At 35.2% G+C, this 17,807-nt stretch overlaps 1 protein-coding gene across 1 annotated transcript; it reads right to left on the minus strand.

Annotated features, from left to right (window-relative positions):
- Nucleotides 1–1,663: 1,663 nt before the first annotated feature.
- On the minus strand, nucleotides 1,664–17,131 carry LOC141283625 (uncharacterized). The gene is made up of 10 exons (XM_073816932.1): nucleotides 16,989–17,131; nucleotides 14,598–14,810; nucleotides 12,889–12,998; nucleotides 10,588–10,618; nucleotides 9,452–9,538; nucleotides 8,812–8,929; nucleotides 7,522–7,543; nucleotides 7,135–7,440; nucleotides 2,855–2,990; nucleotides 1,664–2,764 (listed from the first exon to the last, which is right to left on the minus strand). Exons 2-10 carry the CDS (start codon nucleotides 14,806–14,808, stop codon nucleotides 2,553–2,555), a joined length of 1,233 nt encoding a protein of 410 aa, XP_073673033.1. The 5' UTR covers nucleotides 14,809–14,810; nucleotides 16,989–17,131; the 3' UTR covers nucleotides 1,664–2,552.
- Between the last annotated feature and the right edge of the window lie 676 nt (nucleotides 17,132–17,807).

Raw genomic sequence — 17,807 nt, forward strand, 5'->3', positions numbered from 1 at the left:
TGCAAAATGTTAATTATTTTACCAAAATAAGAGGAATCATACAAAATGCATGTCATTTTTTATTTAGTAGGCCTACTGACCTAATTTAGATATTTCACATGAAAGATGTTTACAAGAGAAAAAAAATGTTGAATTAATAAAAATGACCCTGTTCAAAAGTTTACATACACTTCATTCTTAATATTGTGTTGTTTTAATTTAGTGATAGTTGTTCATGTGTCCCTTGTTTGTCATGTCAAGTCTCAAAATTTTTAGTTTTTGTTTCTTTTTAGCATTTTTGTGTATTTGAACCCTTTTCGACAATGACTGTATACTTTTTATATTGAGGACAACTGGGGACTCAGAGACAACTATTACAGAAGGTTCAAACACTCACTGATGCTTCAGAAAGAAATGTGATGCATTAAGAGCCGGGGTGAAACCTTTTTCAGTTCGAAGATAAGGGTGAATTTAACTTATTTTGTCTTCTGGGAAACCTGAAGAATCTTCTAAGAATCTTCTGTAGCTTCTGAAGGGCAGTACTAAATGAAAAAATATAGTATTTAGGCAAAATAAGAAAAATGTACACATCTTAATTCTGTTCAAAAGTTTTCACCCCCTGGCTCTTAATGCATCATGTTTCCTTCTGAAGCATCAGTGAGCATTTGAACCTTCTGTAATAGTTGCATATGAGTCCCTCAGTTGTCCTCAGTGCAAAAAGATGTATCTCAAAATCAATTGTATGTAAACTTTCGAACAGGGTAGTTTTTATAAATTCAACTATTATTATCTCTTGTGGACTATATGTAAACATCTTTTATGTGAAATAACATATTCAGGTCAGTACTAAAAAAAAAAATAACATGCATTTTGTATGCTCACTCTTATTTTGGTAAAATAACTATCATTTTGGAGATTCTGCAAGGTGTATGTAAACTTTTGACCTCAACTGTATGTCTACAACTAGCAATAAATGACATTTGAATAATAAATTGTATTTATCACAGCCTGTCTAAATTACCACTCTTTCGAAGAAATCATTCAAATTTAAAAAGTCAGAGCACTTGTGAAAATGCTTCTATTTACTACAATTTAATACAATTTTCTATTTATGAATAAATTTTTTTGTTACAAATTATTATATCCGCATTATAATGTTTCAGCCCCTTGGCCCCCACTGTATGCTTTTGTGATGATTCACATATTGCAGAATTAAATGAAGCAATATGAATGAATTATTTCAATACATACTTTGTGCATTACAGTTGCATTTCAAATTCAAGCATATTGTTCATTTGGCATGGCAATAGTGATCATGAAAATGCCTCTTAATCAGGCCTGTGTCACTATAATATGTTTTGCTCTGTGCATCCTAAACTTCAATTGTTAGAGAAATAGTTATTGGATTCTGAAATGAAATTAGCTATGAGTCAGTCTGTGGCTTTCCACAGAGAAATGCTCCTGCTTCACCATGTATGCCAATTCCATTTAGCGCTGCGTCATCTTTTCTACCATTAAGATGACCAATCCAATATTATTATACACAGAGCTATAAAGCATATATATATATTTATAACATAAACCATAAACCCCCTCCAAAATATATATAAAATAAAAAAAACACACATTTCCAGACATAATTCAGAGATGTCATGTATACAGGAAAACATACAATGAAACAGGATTCTGGTTCTAAAAATATTAAAATCTTTAAAATTCTAATGTTCCCATTATTCATAACACAAAAACTCACACTCACTTTGATTGCTGAACACAAATTATATTTGTAAAACAATTTGATTGCTGTATTTTATACTGTACAGTTATAAAATTAATCATATTTATTGTGTACCTGCTGAACGATAATCATTATTCTACTATTCATCCTCTTCGTGTGCTATTCATTATGTGTCAATCATAAAGCCGTTTTGATAAGTTAATATCTCATAGTTAAAGCTTAAACTGTTACTTACAGACAGATTTTACAAGATGTATATGAGTTTGTTTTTCTTCATCAGAACAGTTTTGGAGAAATTTAGCAGTTGAGGATCATCTCCAGTCCATGAATAGTATTTTTATCTTCTGTTTGGACTCGGCACCCATTCACTGCAGAGGATTCACTGGTAAAGGTGATTCAATTATCAGCTAATTTTCATTTTTAATGAACTAGTCCTTTAACATTAACTCATTTATGCTTATTTGTGTTCAAATGGCATTATTTCAGTGATTAGCACCAATTAAAAAAGTGCCAAGTCAAAAAAAACAAAAACAAAGACAAGCATGGAATGTCTTGGAGCACTAAAATGTACAAAAAATTGTACGAAATTACTGGCAGAATGGCAGTGGTATATTACAATCGCCAGTAACAAGCTTGTATTTGTACCAGTATTAAATATGTTATACAAACTTACTTATGCATTAGGAAGCCCTGTGTGATTTGTATAGACTCACTAAGGCAATATGTATTAAGGCCAGTCTGGTAATGTGCATTAGTGCATATTATCTCAAGAGAAATACTGTTGTTTATCATTGGAAATGATATGAAGAAAGAGTTCCACTGCATAAAATAGCTGCTACGATGCATCAGAAGAGAACCACTGTGTGACAGCGGCCACTCCTCGTCGTACAGGTCCAAAGTAAAACTCAATGTTCTCCGAGAAGTCGGCACACACGTTTGAGTACGCCTCTCCAACGAGACAATAAAGAGCAGTCCCACCCATGCTAATCACCACGGTAACCACACACAAGATGAGAAGGATGAGGCAAGAGTTTCTGGGCGACTCATCTGTATGCAGGAGAAAGATGAGCTTTGATCAGTTTTAACAGAAATCTGAATACATAAAGGCCCTGTGTGAATATGTGTTCACAATCGTACCTTGATCGAAAGCATCTTCTGGTTCTCTAAAACGGACTCTGCGTTTGCTTGAGTCTTTTAGTGTCGAGTCATTGTGTGTTTCCTTGATGTAGGCTCTCTTCTTTAAAATAGAGACTAAGCCATCCGAAGGAAAACTCTATAGAAATGTCAGAAACAAAGTATAAAGATGCATAAAATAGACTGTACATTTTAGGAAATTATTTTTGAGAATTATGTAAATAGCAAATAATGTAATAATGACCAGTAACCACAAGGGGTCGGTATGTGCAACATCATAATAAAGCAAACTTCAGAATCCCTTGTGAAACAGAAGTACACTAAATGTAATGTTTTCAGACACATAACTGCAAGTTATTTACAATTACATGAAAATGTAATTATCAGATTTTAACAGTGCTTTTTTAGACCCGTCTAAGCAGGACTTAAAGGATTAGTTCACTTCCAGAATAAAAATTTCCAGATAATTTACTCACACCCATGTCATCCAAAATGTTCATGTCTTTCTTTCTTCAGTCAAAAAGAAATTAAGGTTTTTGAGGAAAACATTTCAGGATTTAGTGGACTTTTGAAAGTTTGAAAATCTAAATTGCAGTTTCAATGAAGCTTCAAAGGGCTCAACACAATCCCAGCAGAGGTATATAAGGGTCTTGTCTACTAAAACGAACGGTTATTTTCAGTTTCTCTAAAAAGATGCAAGTATTGTTAGTTCTTTATCTGTGTAATTCGGTTAAAAAGGTAGGGTAGGGCTAAAAACTCCTCCTTTTTTCCTTCAACTTCAAAACCGTCCAACATTGTTGTTTTACCTAGGGTTCATAGAGATACATTACATAAAATTCAAGAACTTCAGTTAGAGATCTCACTTATGGTTTGATGTTTTCTACTGTTTAAGAAAAAATATCCTCAAAACCGCTCCAAAGTCCCGATCTGAATCTAATGATTTGCGTTACGCGAAGTTCCGATCCAAATCAAATGATTCGTGATACACGACTTAAGGTTCAGATCTAACATAAATGAACTGATTCGCGATACGCCAAGTTCTGATCTAAGTCAAATGATTTCCGAATGCGCACCGAAGTCCTGACCTAAGGATGTGTTCACACTTGTCATGTTTGGTTCGATTAAAATGAACTCTTGTGCGATCGCTCTGTTAGTGCGGTTCATTTGAGTAAGTGTGAACACTGCCATCCGAACCCTGGTGTGCACCAAACAAGCGGTCCACTTTCAAACGAACTCTGGTGCGGTTCGAATGAAATATGAATGCAACAAGGACCATATATTTCTAAACGAACCAAAAACAGAAATTTATGACAAGATGCGACGCAATGCGACATGAACAAGGGAAGGGAAACAAGCGGTGTATCCAAAACAAAATGAGCAGAGGGCAAATGTGGAGCAACAAGAAGGTAAAATGCCTTTTATAAGCTCTTTGAGGTGAAAATAAAATCATACTTATAGAGACTTTGGAGTGTGGATCGCAAATCAGGAATCATTTAATTAAGGGTGTGTTCACACTTGTAGTTCGGTTCGTTTGGTTTATTTGGTCCGGACCAAAAAGGAAAATCATACATTTGGTCCTGGTCTGCTTACCGTTCACACTGGCATTTTTGACAGGGAACCTAAATATACAGAACCTAAAGGCATAGTGATACATTCGTAACCTGATTGGTCAGATTGAATGACATATATTTAGTGACTGAACACTTAAAAAAGCTTTTACATTTTTGCAAGAATGTGCACGCTTATTCCAGTAGATGGCATTAGGTGTATTCGACTTGAAGCACTGCCTTAACTTGAACGCACCTTTTCCTTTTTTTGTAAAGTTTTTTTTAAGTGTTCGGTCACTAAATATATGTCATTCAACCCGACCAATCAGGTTATGAATGTATCACTATGCCTTTAGGTTCTGTATATTAATGCCAGTGTGAACGCTAAGCAGACCAGGACCAAATGTATCATTTTCCTTTTTGGTCTGGACCAAATGAACCAAACCCAGCAAGCATTTTTTGGTCTAAAAGACGTCTATTAGCCGTGAAAACACAGCCCAGACGTCTAGGCTAAAACAAGTTTGTATTTGGGCTGTCAGTGAAAATTTAATAAACATCTACAAATATCCCAGTATTAGACTAGTCATCAATTTAAAAATGACAAATTAAAATTACAAAAATTAAATCATAAAACCTTGTAAACGCTGCTGAGTTTGCTTACAGGATGGAATATCATACATCTAACTAGTTATTTTGCCAAAAAATGGCATGCAACCAAATTCAAGATTATTTGGGCTGGAAGTGGGTTACACATAGCCGGACTATATCGGGTTTATAGTTAACCCAGACGGTGAAATGACGACTATTGCTTGCTGGGAACGAACCAAACTACAAGTGTGAACATACCCTTAATCAAATGATTCCTGATTCACGATCCACGCTCCAAAGTCCTGATCCAAATCAAATGATTCGCTATACGCGTCTTGAGGTTCCAATCTAAATTAATTGATTCGCTACACCAAGTTCTGAAGTCCTGATCTAAATCAAATGATTTGTGATACGAGATTTGAAGCCCGATCTGAAATGATGTTTAATTTAAACAAGGTTCAGGAGGAGCACGATCAGATAATCAACCCATTCGGCACAGGTGCAACCTGTTTAACCAATCATTCAATCAGCGCATCCTCTATATATTACCAGCCGTCTTACCTCCATCCAGCGACAGTTTCTTGGCATCCCTCCTCCACCCCTACTCCCCACTTCTAATCTGTTTCTATCCTACACTAGCAGGGGGAGTTCTCTGGGTCCGGCCTGTATTCCGTCCCGGAACCCTTCCCCCGGACAGCACGCCAAAATATGCTTAATACTCGCTCAAGCAGATTAGATATAAGGGCGAACTCGTGAATCAAATGATTTGCGATACGCGATCTGATTGGATGTTTATAAATCATTACAGGCGATGTCAAATTTAATTTGACCTGGTTTTTGTTAGTGAACCCCTTGAAATGAAAAGAAGTCACGAGTTTGAATCAAAGCGGTTCCAGCTTGAATGGCTCACTCAACTGATCTGGTTTATCTGTTCCTCTTTTTTCCTTTAGCCATGTTTACACGCCACTGTCAGTACTACTGTTTAGCTCGATAGTTTTATGACAATAATTGAAATAGGCAAAAAAAGTGTTTTTTTTAATTCTGTAAATTTTGTGTGAAAAGATACATACTTCTTAAAAAAAACGTATGTCATAGATACATTGTCTTTCAATAATTCAAGCACTTTTCAAATACCTTTTCAGGAGTATTGCAAATTTTTTTTTGTAAAGTTTTCCAGGCCTTAAATTTCAAAAAGTCAAATTCAAGTATTTCAAGCACTTTTAGCACCTTGTACGAACCCTGTTTACCTTTTTTTTTTGTAAAGGACGTCTGACTTTCTTTGCACTTTCGCTTTGTAAACACTGGGTCGGTACTTTCTCTTACGTCACGCATGACCTTTCCAACATGACTACATAATGCGTGAGGTTGGGCTAGTGCAAGACAAGCATTTGTGGTTAAAAAGTATATAAATGTGTAGTTTTTTTCGACTGCAGAAGGAAAAACATGAACATCTTGTATGACATGGGGTGAGTAAATGTGAAACTTTCATTCATTCAAAGTTCATTATTTTACACGTTTGTTTATCTAATATGCCTCATAGTATGCCATGATGTAAAAATGAGTATTTTGTTGTTGTTTTTCCAACAGAGGCCAAAACAAAATTGCTGAGAGTCTTCAAACCACTACATAATAACTGTGTACAACAAACACACAAACAAATCATGTAATCATTGTCGTTGGCATGTTTGTTGATTGAAAAAGCCAGGCACTCTTTCACAATGTGTGACTGACGCAGTTCCAGAGGAGGTTTATGCAGTTAGACTGTTATTTAAGACAGCCACACCCAAGAGCTTCGGGAAACCATACACTCCCTGAACGCTTCTTTATAAAATTCCTGCAGCTGGCTGCCATAACGCTGTGGATGACATCATACTATTTTGCTTTCACAAAGCAGAGAAACCCTGTGGCTAAGAAATGTGGCTTGAGAATTGCAAGAAAGTCCCACTTGACCTTTTACAAAGTCATAAAAATTCAATTTGAGGACCCAGATTAATACACTGCATATTTAGGCCCTGAGGAATACAAATCGTTCAGTAAGCGGATGGTTTGGAAAGACTGCAGCAGACGGATGGTCTCTCAGCATGTTCATTTTTTCGAAGGGCAGATGGTAATATGTAAGAGATTAACATCACTCCTGCAGCGTCTTACCTCTTCTACCTGAATAAGGTTGGCCAGCTCGTCCACAGGAACCTGGCCGTCAACGACTGTGTCATCCTGCAGCTCCTCATTCCAGCACTCATGCTCCTCAAGATCTTCCTCTTCTTCTTCCTCCTCCTCCTCATCCTCCTCATTTAATTCACAGTCCTCTTCTGGCTCCTGTTCAGCTTCTGGCCATGAGCAGTCGTCCGCCCGGTTTTCTCTCTCGGTTGAGTTCACTGAGGCTTGTTCTAGTTTTGATCTTCTGTGTACCGTCACAAGGGTTGGGCTTTTGTGTAGTTTTATGTCGTCCATGTTCTGCAATAACAGATTGCTTTAATCAGACTCACAAAAACATAAAGTGCATGGGTAGATAATAAAACAATTGTAATGTTTTACCTTTTCCAAAAAGAGGGTAGGTCTGAAAAAGGAGAAGTAGAATTTGTCAAATTCATTTCAGTATTATAACTTACTGTTGTTACATTATATACATAATGATTTATTATTTGCAAAATGTATAATATATATGTACATGCAGTTTGGGATCAGTAAGTCTTATGCTCATCAAGGTTGCATTTATTTGATCAAAAATGCAGAAAAAAACAGTAATATTGCAAAATGTTATTACAATATAAAATAATGGTTTCTTTTTTAATATACTTTAAAATATCATTTATTCCTGTGATGCAAAGCTGAATTTTCATCAGCCATTACTCCAGTCTTAAGTGTCACATGATCCTTCAGAAATCATTCTAATATGCTGATTTATTATAACAGTTGTGCTGCCAAATATTTTTGGAACCTGTGATACTTTTTTCAGGATTTTTTGATGAATAAAATGTTAAAAAGAACAGCATGTATTCAACAATATAACAATATAAGTCTTTGCTATCACTTTTTATCAACTTAACACATCCTTGCTGAATAAAAGTATTAATGTCTTTCAAAAAAAAATAAAAAATTCACTGACCACAAACTTTTGAACGGTAGTGTATATTGTTAGAAAATGTTTCTATTATTAATTAAATTAACGCTGTTCTTTTTAACTTTTTATTCATTAAAGAATCCTGAAAAAAGTGTCACAGGTTCCAAAAAAAATTATAAGCAGCACAACTGCTTCCAAAATTAATAATAAATCAGCATATAAGAATGATTTCTGAAGAGTTGTGTGACAATGAAGACTGAAGTAATGATGCTGAAAATTCAGCATTGCATCCCAGGAATAATTTTTTTTTAAGTATATTAAAATAGAAAATACTATTTTAAATTGCAATAATATTTCACAATATTACAGTTTTTTTTTCTGTATTTTTAATCAAATATACACAGCCTTGATGAGCAGAAAATACTTATTTAAAAAACATTATTTACTGGTTTTACTGATCCCAAACTTTTGAATGCCAGTGTATATTATTTATTTATTATATTTTATTATATTTATATATATTACAATATAAAAAAATTGTTTTACAGTTTTTATTTAAATAAATACAACAGGGAACAGGTCAAAACTCTCTCAATTTTAAAATTAAACACTCTTTAATTTTATGTAATTTTTGATGTTTTTACCTATAAATCATTTTAACTGGATGAGGCTTGATAAGAGCTGGTTTTGTCACAACTAAATGTTTTAGGAAGGGGAAACGTTGTAATTATTATTATTTCCTACTTGCTTGGACACAGTCTCACCTCTGGTGTGTTCTGCAGATATGACTCAACAGTTCCATATGCTCACTCTCTCTGTCAGTTCCATTAGAGTTTAAAAGAGAATCACTCTCGGTTTGGACGCTGATTTTCCTCTGGGACTCTGAAACCAAACATATGGATTATAGTCTTTGAAACATTTTAACTGTGTCTCATTTTCTCTCACTCATATACTGCATGTACTCAGCTTTCACACAGAACATGTGAAAGCAATCTAAAAACATACTATTCTCACTACAATTTAAACCAAAAAAAGCTACAGCTATGTGACATTCTTCAGGTTTTGCTTTGTCAGGTCTTGTTGACAGTTAATCAGATAAGAGTGGACAGTCTGACCTCTGTACTTCAGTGATATTGGTGAAGTAACAGAGTCACATGTGGTCTGGGCAATGCAGCGCAGTTGGGAAATGAGCAATTTCCTGAGATCAAACCATACCACTGCTGTTTACTTATGAAGGATGAAACTAGCAATTGTCCTATTTGCAAGGAGTCTCATCCTTACAAGATAAAACAATGCTTTAGGAAATTCCCTCACATATAAACAATGTGACCTCCCTTGGTTAAAGTTATTTGAGGAAATATTTTTTTTTTCATATTGTCATACATAATCATCTGGCATCCTTACCCCATGTCTCTTGTATGGAGGCCAGATTAGACAGAAGTCTTTCATGGTACAGCTTCTCCAGATGGAGAAACTCCACTGCCCACTGATCTGAAATGCTCGATGCTTAAAGAAACCAACAGTTAAACATTTGTGTATGTCTACATATTCTATATACAACTGTTCAGAGTCCCTTGTTTGTCCTGAACAGTTAAACTGTCCGCTGTTCTTTTAGAAAAATCTTTCAGGTCCCACAAATTCTGTGGTTTTTAGCATTTTTGTGTATTTGAACCGTTTCCAACAAGGACTGTATGATTTTGAGATTCATTTTTTCACAATGAGGACAACTGAGGGACTCATATGCAACTATTACAGAAGGTTCAAACACTCACTGATGCTTCAAAAGGAAACACAATGCAATGAGAGCCAGGGGTGTAAACTTTTGAACGGAATGAAGATGTCTTTTTTTCTTATTTTGCCTAAATATCATGTTTTTTAATTTAGCGCTGCCCTTCAGAAGCTACAGAAGATACTTACATGTTCCCCAGAAGACAAAATAAGTTAAATTCGTCAAATTCCAAAAGTTTTTACCCCCTGCTTAATGCATCTAGTTTCCTTATAGAGCATCAGTGAAAATTTTAACCTTCTGTAATAGTTGCATATGAGTCCCTCAGGTGTCCTCAGTGTGAAAAGATGGATCTCAAATTCATACATTCATTGTTGGAAAGGGTTCAAATACACAAAAATGCTGGAAAACCAAAGAATTTAACATGAACCGGGGGTGTAAACTTTTGAACAGAATGAAGATGTGTACATTTTGCCTAGATATCCTATTTTTGTCATTTAGTACTGCCCCTCAGAAGACACTTACATGTTCCTAAGAAAATAAAATATATTACATTTACATTGATCTTCAAATTCAACAATAATCTATCTTTCATTGTTTCACATCACTTAAAAATCTATCAACATCCTTCCTTTTGTGCAACACCCTAAAAGTCAACATGGAAAGACACACCCTAATGAGACCCTTTTGATTACATTTGCCCTGGTCACTATAACAACAGCATCAACAGGGACCATTTAGTAATAGTAAAAGGAAAGTCAAAGAGGAAACAGACAGAAATAAATACAGTTGTATTTAATATGCAAAAGGATACAGTCCTTTTCAAGGAAGTAGCCCTCCGCTATCTGAAATGAAAGGAAAATATTAGCGAATAGCTCCTTACCACATTTATCTTCCAAAGACAGTTTCATCAAATGTTCAGCTGGTCGATCAAAGTCTATTTCCTGTTAGACCTGAATCTAGAGTCTTGATTTCATTAGTTGTGCTCATGCTCTAGTGAAGAGCATGTTTAAAAGAACAGTTAACCGAATTAAGCGATACTGCATGAGTGTGTAAACGAAAAAATCATGTCCAAGAAATAGCTGCTTTATCTTTGCTCATCTAATGCATTCTCTTACATGGATTGTCTATATTTAAAATAAATTGAAAATAAATTGTTTGCTCTTGTTCTCTTGATTTTATCTAACTATAATAATCTCATTGAGAAGCAATTTGCTCCCCCTATTATAACTCTACAGGGAGATTAAAAAAACAACTCCAGTGAGCACATTTCAGTAGTTTGTCTTGTTGACAGATCTGATTATAAATGTGCACAGTGTTTATTCAATAACTGTTGAAACTTATGTACATGCAGGATGCCTGAATATGCTGACAAAATAAAGAAATAGCAGACTAGAAGACAAGAATAGATTATTTTTGTACTACTTATATCATGTTTTGGCTGAATTTTTTGACATGGGATAAAAAAATGTAAAAGAAATTGCGAGATTTTTTCATGGTAGAATAATTTTTTCTCACAATTTCTATTATTCTATTTATATTGTGCAATTCAGATTTTTTTTTAATCTGAATTCTGAGTTTAGATCTTGCAGTTCTTTTTTTTAACCGCCATAGAATAAAAAACAGAAAAGGTAATTTGTGACGTTTTAACTGACAATTTATACTTTTGTTGCTCAACAGAGATCTGCCAATTCTGACTTTTTTTTCTGATTTTATATCTTGTATTTCTAAGTTTATATTCTGCAATTCTGACGTTATATCTTGCAATATTGTGAGAAAAAAGTCCAAATTGTAAAATATAAACTCAGAATTGCATGAAAAAGTAAATTACCTATAAAAAAGTCCATATTACCTTCTTTATTATTTTATTCTCTGAGAGAAAAACAAACTTCCAGAGAAAGAGCTTAAAAGAATAAGATTGCTGCTTTGATTGCTTTAAAGGGTTAGATCACCCAAAAGTGAAAATTAGCCCATGATTTACTCACCCTCAAGGCATCCTAGGTGTATATGACTTTCTTCTCTTAGACTAATCTAATTGGAGTTATGTTAAAAATGATCCTGGCTCTTCCGAGCTTTATAACGGCAGTGGGTGGGTGTTTTTGTTCAACAGTCCAAAAGAAGTCCAATATAGCGCATCCATCCTTAATAAAAAAGTGCCTCACATGGCTCTGGGGGGTGAATAAAGGCCTCCTGTAGTGAATCGATGCGTTTTTGTAAGAAAAATATCTATATTTAAAACGTAATAATCACTTTTCTCTAGCTTGCTGGGCAGATGACGTAGAATATATGCGCAACGCATGCGCCGCTGAGAAGTGACGAAAACAGAAGCGCAAAGGAGAGAGCAAAACAGAACAACGGTCATGAATTAAAAGTACAAAACGAGGATTTGTAAAGAAAAATGTAGACGGATTTCGATGTAAGCCAAGAGGACACTGGTTTTCCTTTGCTAAAGTAGGAAAACTTTGCTTTCTTTGCTCCTGTAAACAAACGTTGGTTTCCGCATACAAGTCAGCGTAAACTAGAGAAAAGTGATTATTACATTTTAAATATGAATATTTTTCTTTAAAAAAAACGCATCGATTCACTACAAGAGGCCTTTATTCATCCCCTGGAGCCATGTGCGGCAGTTTTTATGATGGATCAATATGTTTTATTTGACTTCTTTTGGACTGTTTAACAGAAACACCTGCCTACTGCCATTATAAAGCATGGAAGAGCCAGGACAATTTTTAATAAAACTCAGATTGGATTTGTCTGAAAGAAAAAAAGTCATAAACACCTATGATGCCTTGAGGGTGAGTAAATCATGGGTTAATTTTCATTTTTGGGTGAACTATCCCTTGAAAATATCCCAAACAAGAGTAATCTAGCTATCCTGTGGAAATTCGTGTAATTTATTAGTCCACTGAGCATACATGAACATTTGTCAAACTCACAGTATAGACTGCGTCATCTTTCTATTTTGTTATCCAGGTGCATCTGATGATGAATGCAGAGACAAAAATGCACTTTTGCAGACTTTTATTAAAAGACAACAAGGTCTTTTCATGCCAAATTTTGTTTTGGCTGTGGGCTTTTTGTGAGAGTAACCTTTTCAAACTCTTAGTGCACACACCTGGTGTAAGGAATGAGGGAGGAGCATGTGATCATTGTGTTCAACGAGGGACTCCAGGGAAGCCAGAAGAGAAGGACTAGGCCCAGGTGGAACAATCCCAGAGAAACTGTCTGTACAAAGATCACAACAGGAGTGAGTTTAGAAACACTGCTGCTATTGCATACTCATGATTTTAGTAAATCCAGTGCTTTTAAACACATTTTAACAAGGTTATGATTAATGATTTTATTAAAGAGGACATCAGATGCTTATTTTCCACAAGTTGGCCTGATTCTTTAGGGCAGGGGTGTCAAACTTCGGTCCTGGAGGGCCACAGCCCTGCAGAATTTAGTTCCAACCCTGCTCTAACACACAAACCATGTAGTTGTTAAACAAGGCTGAATGACTCGATTAGCTGGATCAGGTTTGTTTAATTAGGGTTGAATGTAAACTGTGTAGGGCTGTGGCCCTCTAGGAACTGAGTTTGACACCCCTGCTTTAGGGCCTTTGTGAAATGTCTGAAAAATCCTTTGGTTAAAATTCCTTAATGGTCATGTTAATCAACATGCTTTTTACCTTGTCCAAAACAGCTCTGTTCACAGCAACCCGTTTCTGTGCATGTCTCTCTAAATGATAATGCGCAACTGCTCACCCCACCCCTCTCTTCCATTTATTGTCTATTCGGTGGCGTGTAACCTTAAAAAACAAAACTAATCCACTTTATCCTCAGTGGATCTTATGTTCACTTTTACATCCAACTACAAAACACCTGCATTGTTTGCAAAACCCTGTTGTCGCTACAGTCGCTTAAGCGCAGAAAAAATAGCGGACAGCGTACAACTGGCTGAGGGCGGAAATATGCTAATACAGGGACAGTCCATAAATGGCCGTGGGTGGGGCCTGGCCAGTATGATGTCATATTGCTCAGAAAATCAAAACGGCTTGATAGTTGAGACTGTTTAGTTTTTGGGGGGATTAAAAATAAGGAGTGAATAGATTTGTATCATTGTAGGGTGGTTGTGTCCACACACTGCCATGTAAAAGTGAATTTTGCATCCAATGCCCTCTTTAAACTACGTAAAACCTAATGTGACTTGCCAGTACATTTAAATGTATCATTAAACAAAATAGCCAGCCAAAATGACAATTCTGACATTTTTTACTCATCCTTATGTCCTTTCAAACCTGAAAACTGATATTTTTTTATGGAACATAAATTGATCATTTTTAAAGAAAGAATCAGCTTTTTTATACGGCAGTAGCGCATAGTGCTTCCTTGCAAGCTCCATTAAAATGTAAAAGTGAATAAAAATGATCAATATAACCATAAAAGTGATCAATATAACTTGTGTGCTGTTAAGAATATATTTAAAATATTTGCAAACAAGTCTCTTATGCTCACCAAGACAGCATTTATGAACAAAAATACATAATATTGTGAAATATTATAACAATTTAAAATAGCTGTTTTCTATTTTAATATATCATAAAATGTAATGTATTTATTTGATGGCAAAGCTGAATTTTTAGCAGCCATTATTCCAGTCTTCAGTGTCACATGGTTATTCTAATATGCTGATTTGGTGCTCAAAAAACATTACTTATTATTATGAAACTTTCTGTGTGGAAACATATCCATACACACACGTCTGCCTTTTGTGTTCCAACTACAACTTTTTAAGTATTATTTTATTAATCAAGAAAACAATATTGCAATATAAAATGCTTACCATGATCTAAAGAGCAGCTATGGCTCTTGTTTGTTGGAGACCTCTCGTCTGGATTCCTGTTCTCGTGTTTAACAGCTTCCAAGTCCATAACCTCTGACTCTTGCAGTTTGTTCTGATTCTCATCAGAGGCTGTAATGATGTCCTCTGCTGTCTGAGTTATTCTGCTCGTCTCTTTCCATCTTACGGACTTCCTCGTCTCAGACTCCCCCATAACTGCAAGGTGATCCCAAAGATAGACAGTCGTGAAAATCAATCTATATCTTCATCAGAATTCAAGAGGAAACGTTTTAAAGACTAAAAGTCTGTTTTTCAAATTCTTCACCCTGCTGTTTCGTAAACTGTTCACATCTGCCATCGGTGACGAATGATGCATCACATCTATCATAAAATGTGAAAAATCTTTTGCTCTAAAGAATTTAGAGAGGAAACACAAGTAGGACAGGTTTGGTGTTGCTGAAGCTTTTTGCAAGCAGATCTTGGGCCTTACTTGAGGAAAAACATGTGAAGCTGTCAAACAGGGTGTCCTAACAGTGAACCAAGCCGACAGCAAGTGCAAACTGACAGGTGTGTTCAAAAACTAGAGCTGGTTACAGCAGCGATGCATAATTCATGGAATGGGGGCTCTTGTCTTTCACTCTGTCCAGGCATTTCGAAGTATGAGCAGTGAAACTAGAGACAGAGAGATGGAAAAAGGTGGAGTGTGGATGAGTGTCCTCATTGTAAATAAAGTGTCAATGCCAGTGTGGTAACTGTTCTGTTACCACACCGGCATTGACACTTTTTAATGATGAGGTGGAAAAGACTGAAAGAAAAGTCGAGATGTTTCATGACATGACCACAATTGGTCTTACCAGTGTCAAGATGAACTCTAATGAAAGCTGAAGAGTGTGAACACACAACAACAGAGTGAGCAAATAATAAGTCATGCTGAGATTGACACTGTACCTAATGCAGTAGGAGGGCAACAGTTTTGTTTGCACAAATTGTGCTGAAATATATTGTTTAAATATTGAATAAATTAATGATTCATGTTTTTGAAGTCTCTGATGCTCACTAAGGCTGCATTTATTTGACCAAAAATGTGAACTAATATTACAATTTAAAATAACTTAATTAATTAAATTTTAATATTTAAAAGTTTAATTTATTCCTGTGATGGCAAAGCTGAATTTTTAGCATCATTATTCCAGTCAGATGATCCTTTGCAAATCATTCTATTATTCTGATTTGCTGCTCAAAAACATTTTTTTATTATTATGATGTTAAAAACAGCTGAGTAGAATTTGTTCAGGTTTCTTTGATGAAAAGAAAGTTCAGAAGAACAGCATTTATCTGAAAAAGAAATATTTTGTAACATTATAAATGTCTTTATCATCACTTTTGATCAATTTAAAGCATCCTTGCTAAATAAAAGTATTAATTTCTATAATTTAAATTAAAAAAAAAACAATGATCATATGACACTGAAGACTGGAGTAAATGAAGCTAAAGAAGTAGCTTAGATAACAGGAATAAACTACATTTTTAAATAGATCCAAATAGAAAACAGTTATTTTAAATGGTAAAAATATTTCAGAATATTACTGTTTTTGCTGTACTTTGGATCAAATAAATGCAGGCTTGGTGCGCAGAAGAGACTTCTTTAAAAACAAAAAATCTAAAAAGTTTTGATTGATAGTGTAAAACATGTTGTATTACAGTCTAATTGTGCACTACCACCACAGTCATACAGTTATTGATGCTATTATAAAACAGGCTAAAAGTGAAAATCAGTAAAAATCACAGCTTATAATTACTTTGAGAATTAACATAATTAGACAGTGATTAGTGTGTCCAATAACAGGTTTATGTTTAACAGTAGTCAGGTCTTCACATGCCTGAGGAAAATGATTAAATAAACAATATACTAAATCTAAATCTGAAGAAAAGAAAAGAAAAGAAAAGAAAAGAAAAGAAAAGAAAAGAAAAGAAAAGAAAAGAAAAGAAAAGAAAAGAAAAGAAAAGAAAAGAAATGTTTTTTGCCCCTTTCGGTCAACTTTGAAACTTGTATTGTAGCTTATTAAACTTCTAATGATTCTGTACAATATGGAATAATTAATCTTCTAAATGATTAAATGTTAATACAAACGGCTTAGAAACCCAACATCACAACGTGGATTGGCAAATTTGGTACATTAATATTTACATTAGTTCTTAGTTTTGCATACAGTAGTCTACCTTGCACACAAATAGCTTACACATCATTGAAAGATGGTGTTGCAAAGGGCTTGTGGTTTAGTGTCCCGTAGCCATTTCACAGCGTCTTGCCCTTCATCACTGTTTTATTTTTATCAGAAGCATTTCGAAACGAAACAGAAACACGACTCATTGAAATATCCCTGTCGTACTTACGGTTAGTTTCTGTAATGATGTTACAATCGTCCACATCTGTAAGCGCGTGCACGCGCCACGTTCATATCTGTTCCCAGAGCTGCTCAACCAGAGACCCTAGGCCCCTCTCTGTGAAACACGGACCGATCTGAAATCAGTTTCGATACCCCGCCTGTCTGTGCATCTGTGCAGTTGTTTACGATCCAAACAGGGGCGTTTCTTTTTAAGGTTTCGGACTTGCTGGGCGTTTAGTGCCACCCATCGGTTCATATGGAGCACTGCGAAATGTGTTTGGTGAGAGAAAAAAATTGACTAAAAAAGTCCACAGAATTGATGACAAATATGCTGCATAGCCTATGATACATCGCCATTAAGGCAATTTTAAGCTATATTTAATCTAGTCAGGTACACACAAGCGGCTAGCCCTGTGTTTTTATAAACTAAACATTACTTGCATTTTAAATTAATGACTGAGTAGCCGTCACCAACTTTACAACACCAAACAACATCTAATAATGCTATAATAAGCAGTGTGTACTACTCAGACTATATTATTCAGTTATATGAATTATTAATCATTCACAACAGGAAAAACCTGATAGCTATAAAGAAAAAAGTCTGTTTGTGTAATCCATCAGCATCATATCCAAAGCTATTCGAAATATTTTCAGGACTCTCTCCCCAAAGTATAAATAAACTATGTGCTTACATTACAGCTTTCAGGGCAAACATGAAATGGACGTTAGAATATGTAGGAATTGGAGCAGAAAGTGAACACAACCCTCGAAACGAGTCATTACGGTGGGCTGCTGCAGTCTGTACTGTATCTGACCGCATAAT

The sequence above is a fragment of the Garra rufa genome, chromosome 13, assembly GCF_049309525.1.
Source record: "Garra rufa chromosome 13, GarRuf1.0, whole genome shotgun sequence".
Lineage (NCBI taxonomy): Eukaryota > Metazoa > Chordata > Actinopteri > Cypriniformes > Cyprinidae > Garra > Garra rufa.

Bases quoted from the DNA above. Each gene is read 5' to 3' on its own strand.
- LOC141283625 (XM_073816932.1), bottom strand. From the start codon at position 14,808: ATGGGGGAGTCTGAGACGAGGAAGTCCGTAAGATGGAAAGAGACGAGC. The intron at 12,999-14,597 runs GTAAGCATTTTA...ATCTTTGTACAG, and splicing joins TAGCTGCTCTTTAGATCATG to ACAGTTTCTCTGGGATTGTT. The intron at 2,765-2,854 runs GTACGATTGTGA...TCCTGCATACAG, and splicing joins AGAAGATGCTTTCGATCAAG to ATGAGTCGCCCAGAAACTCT.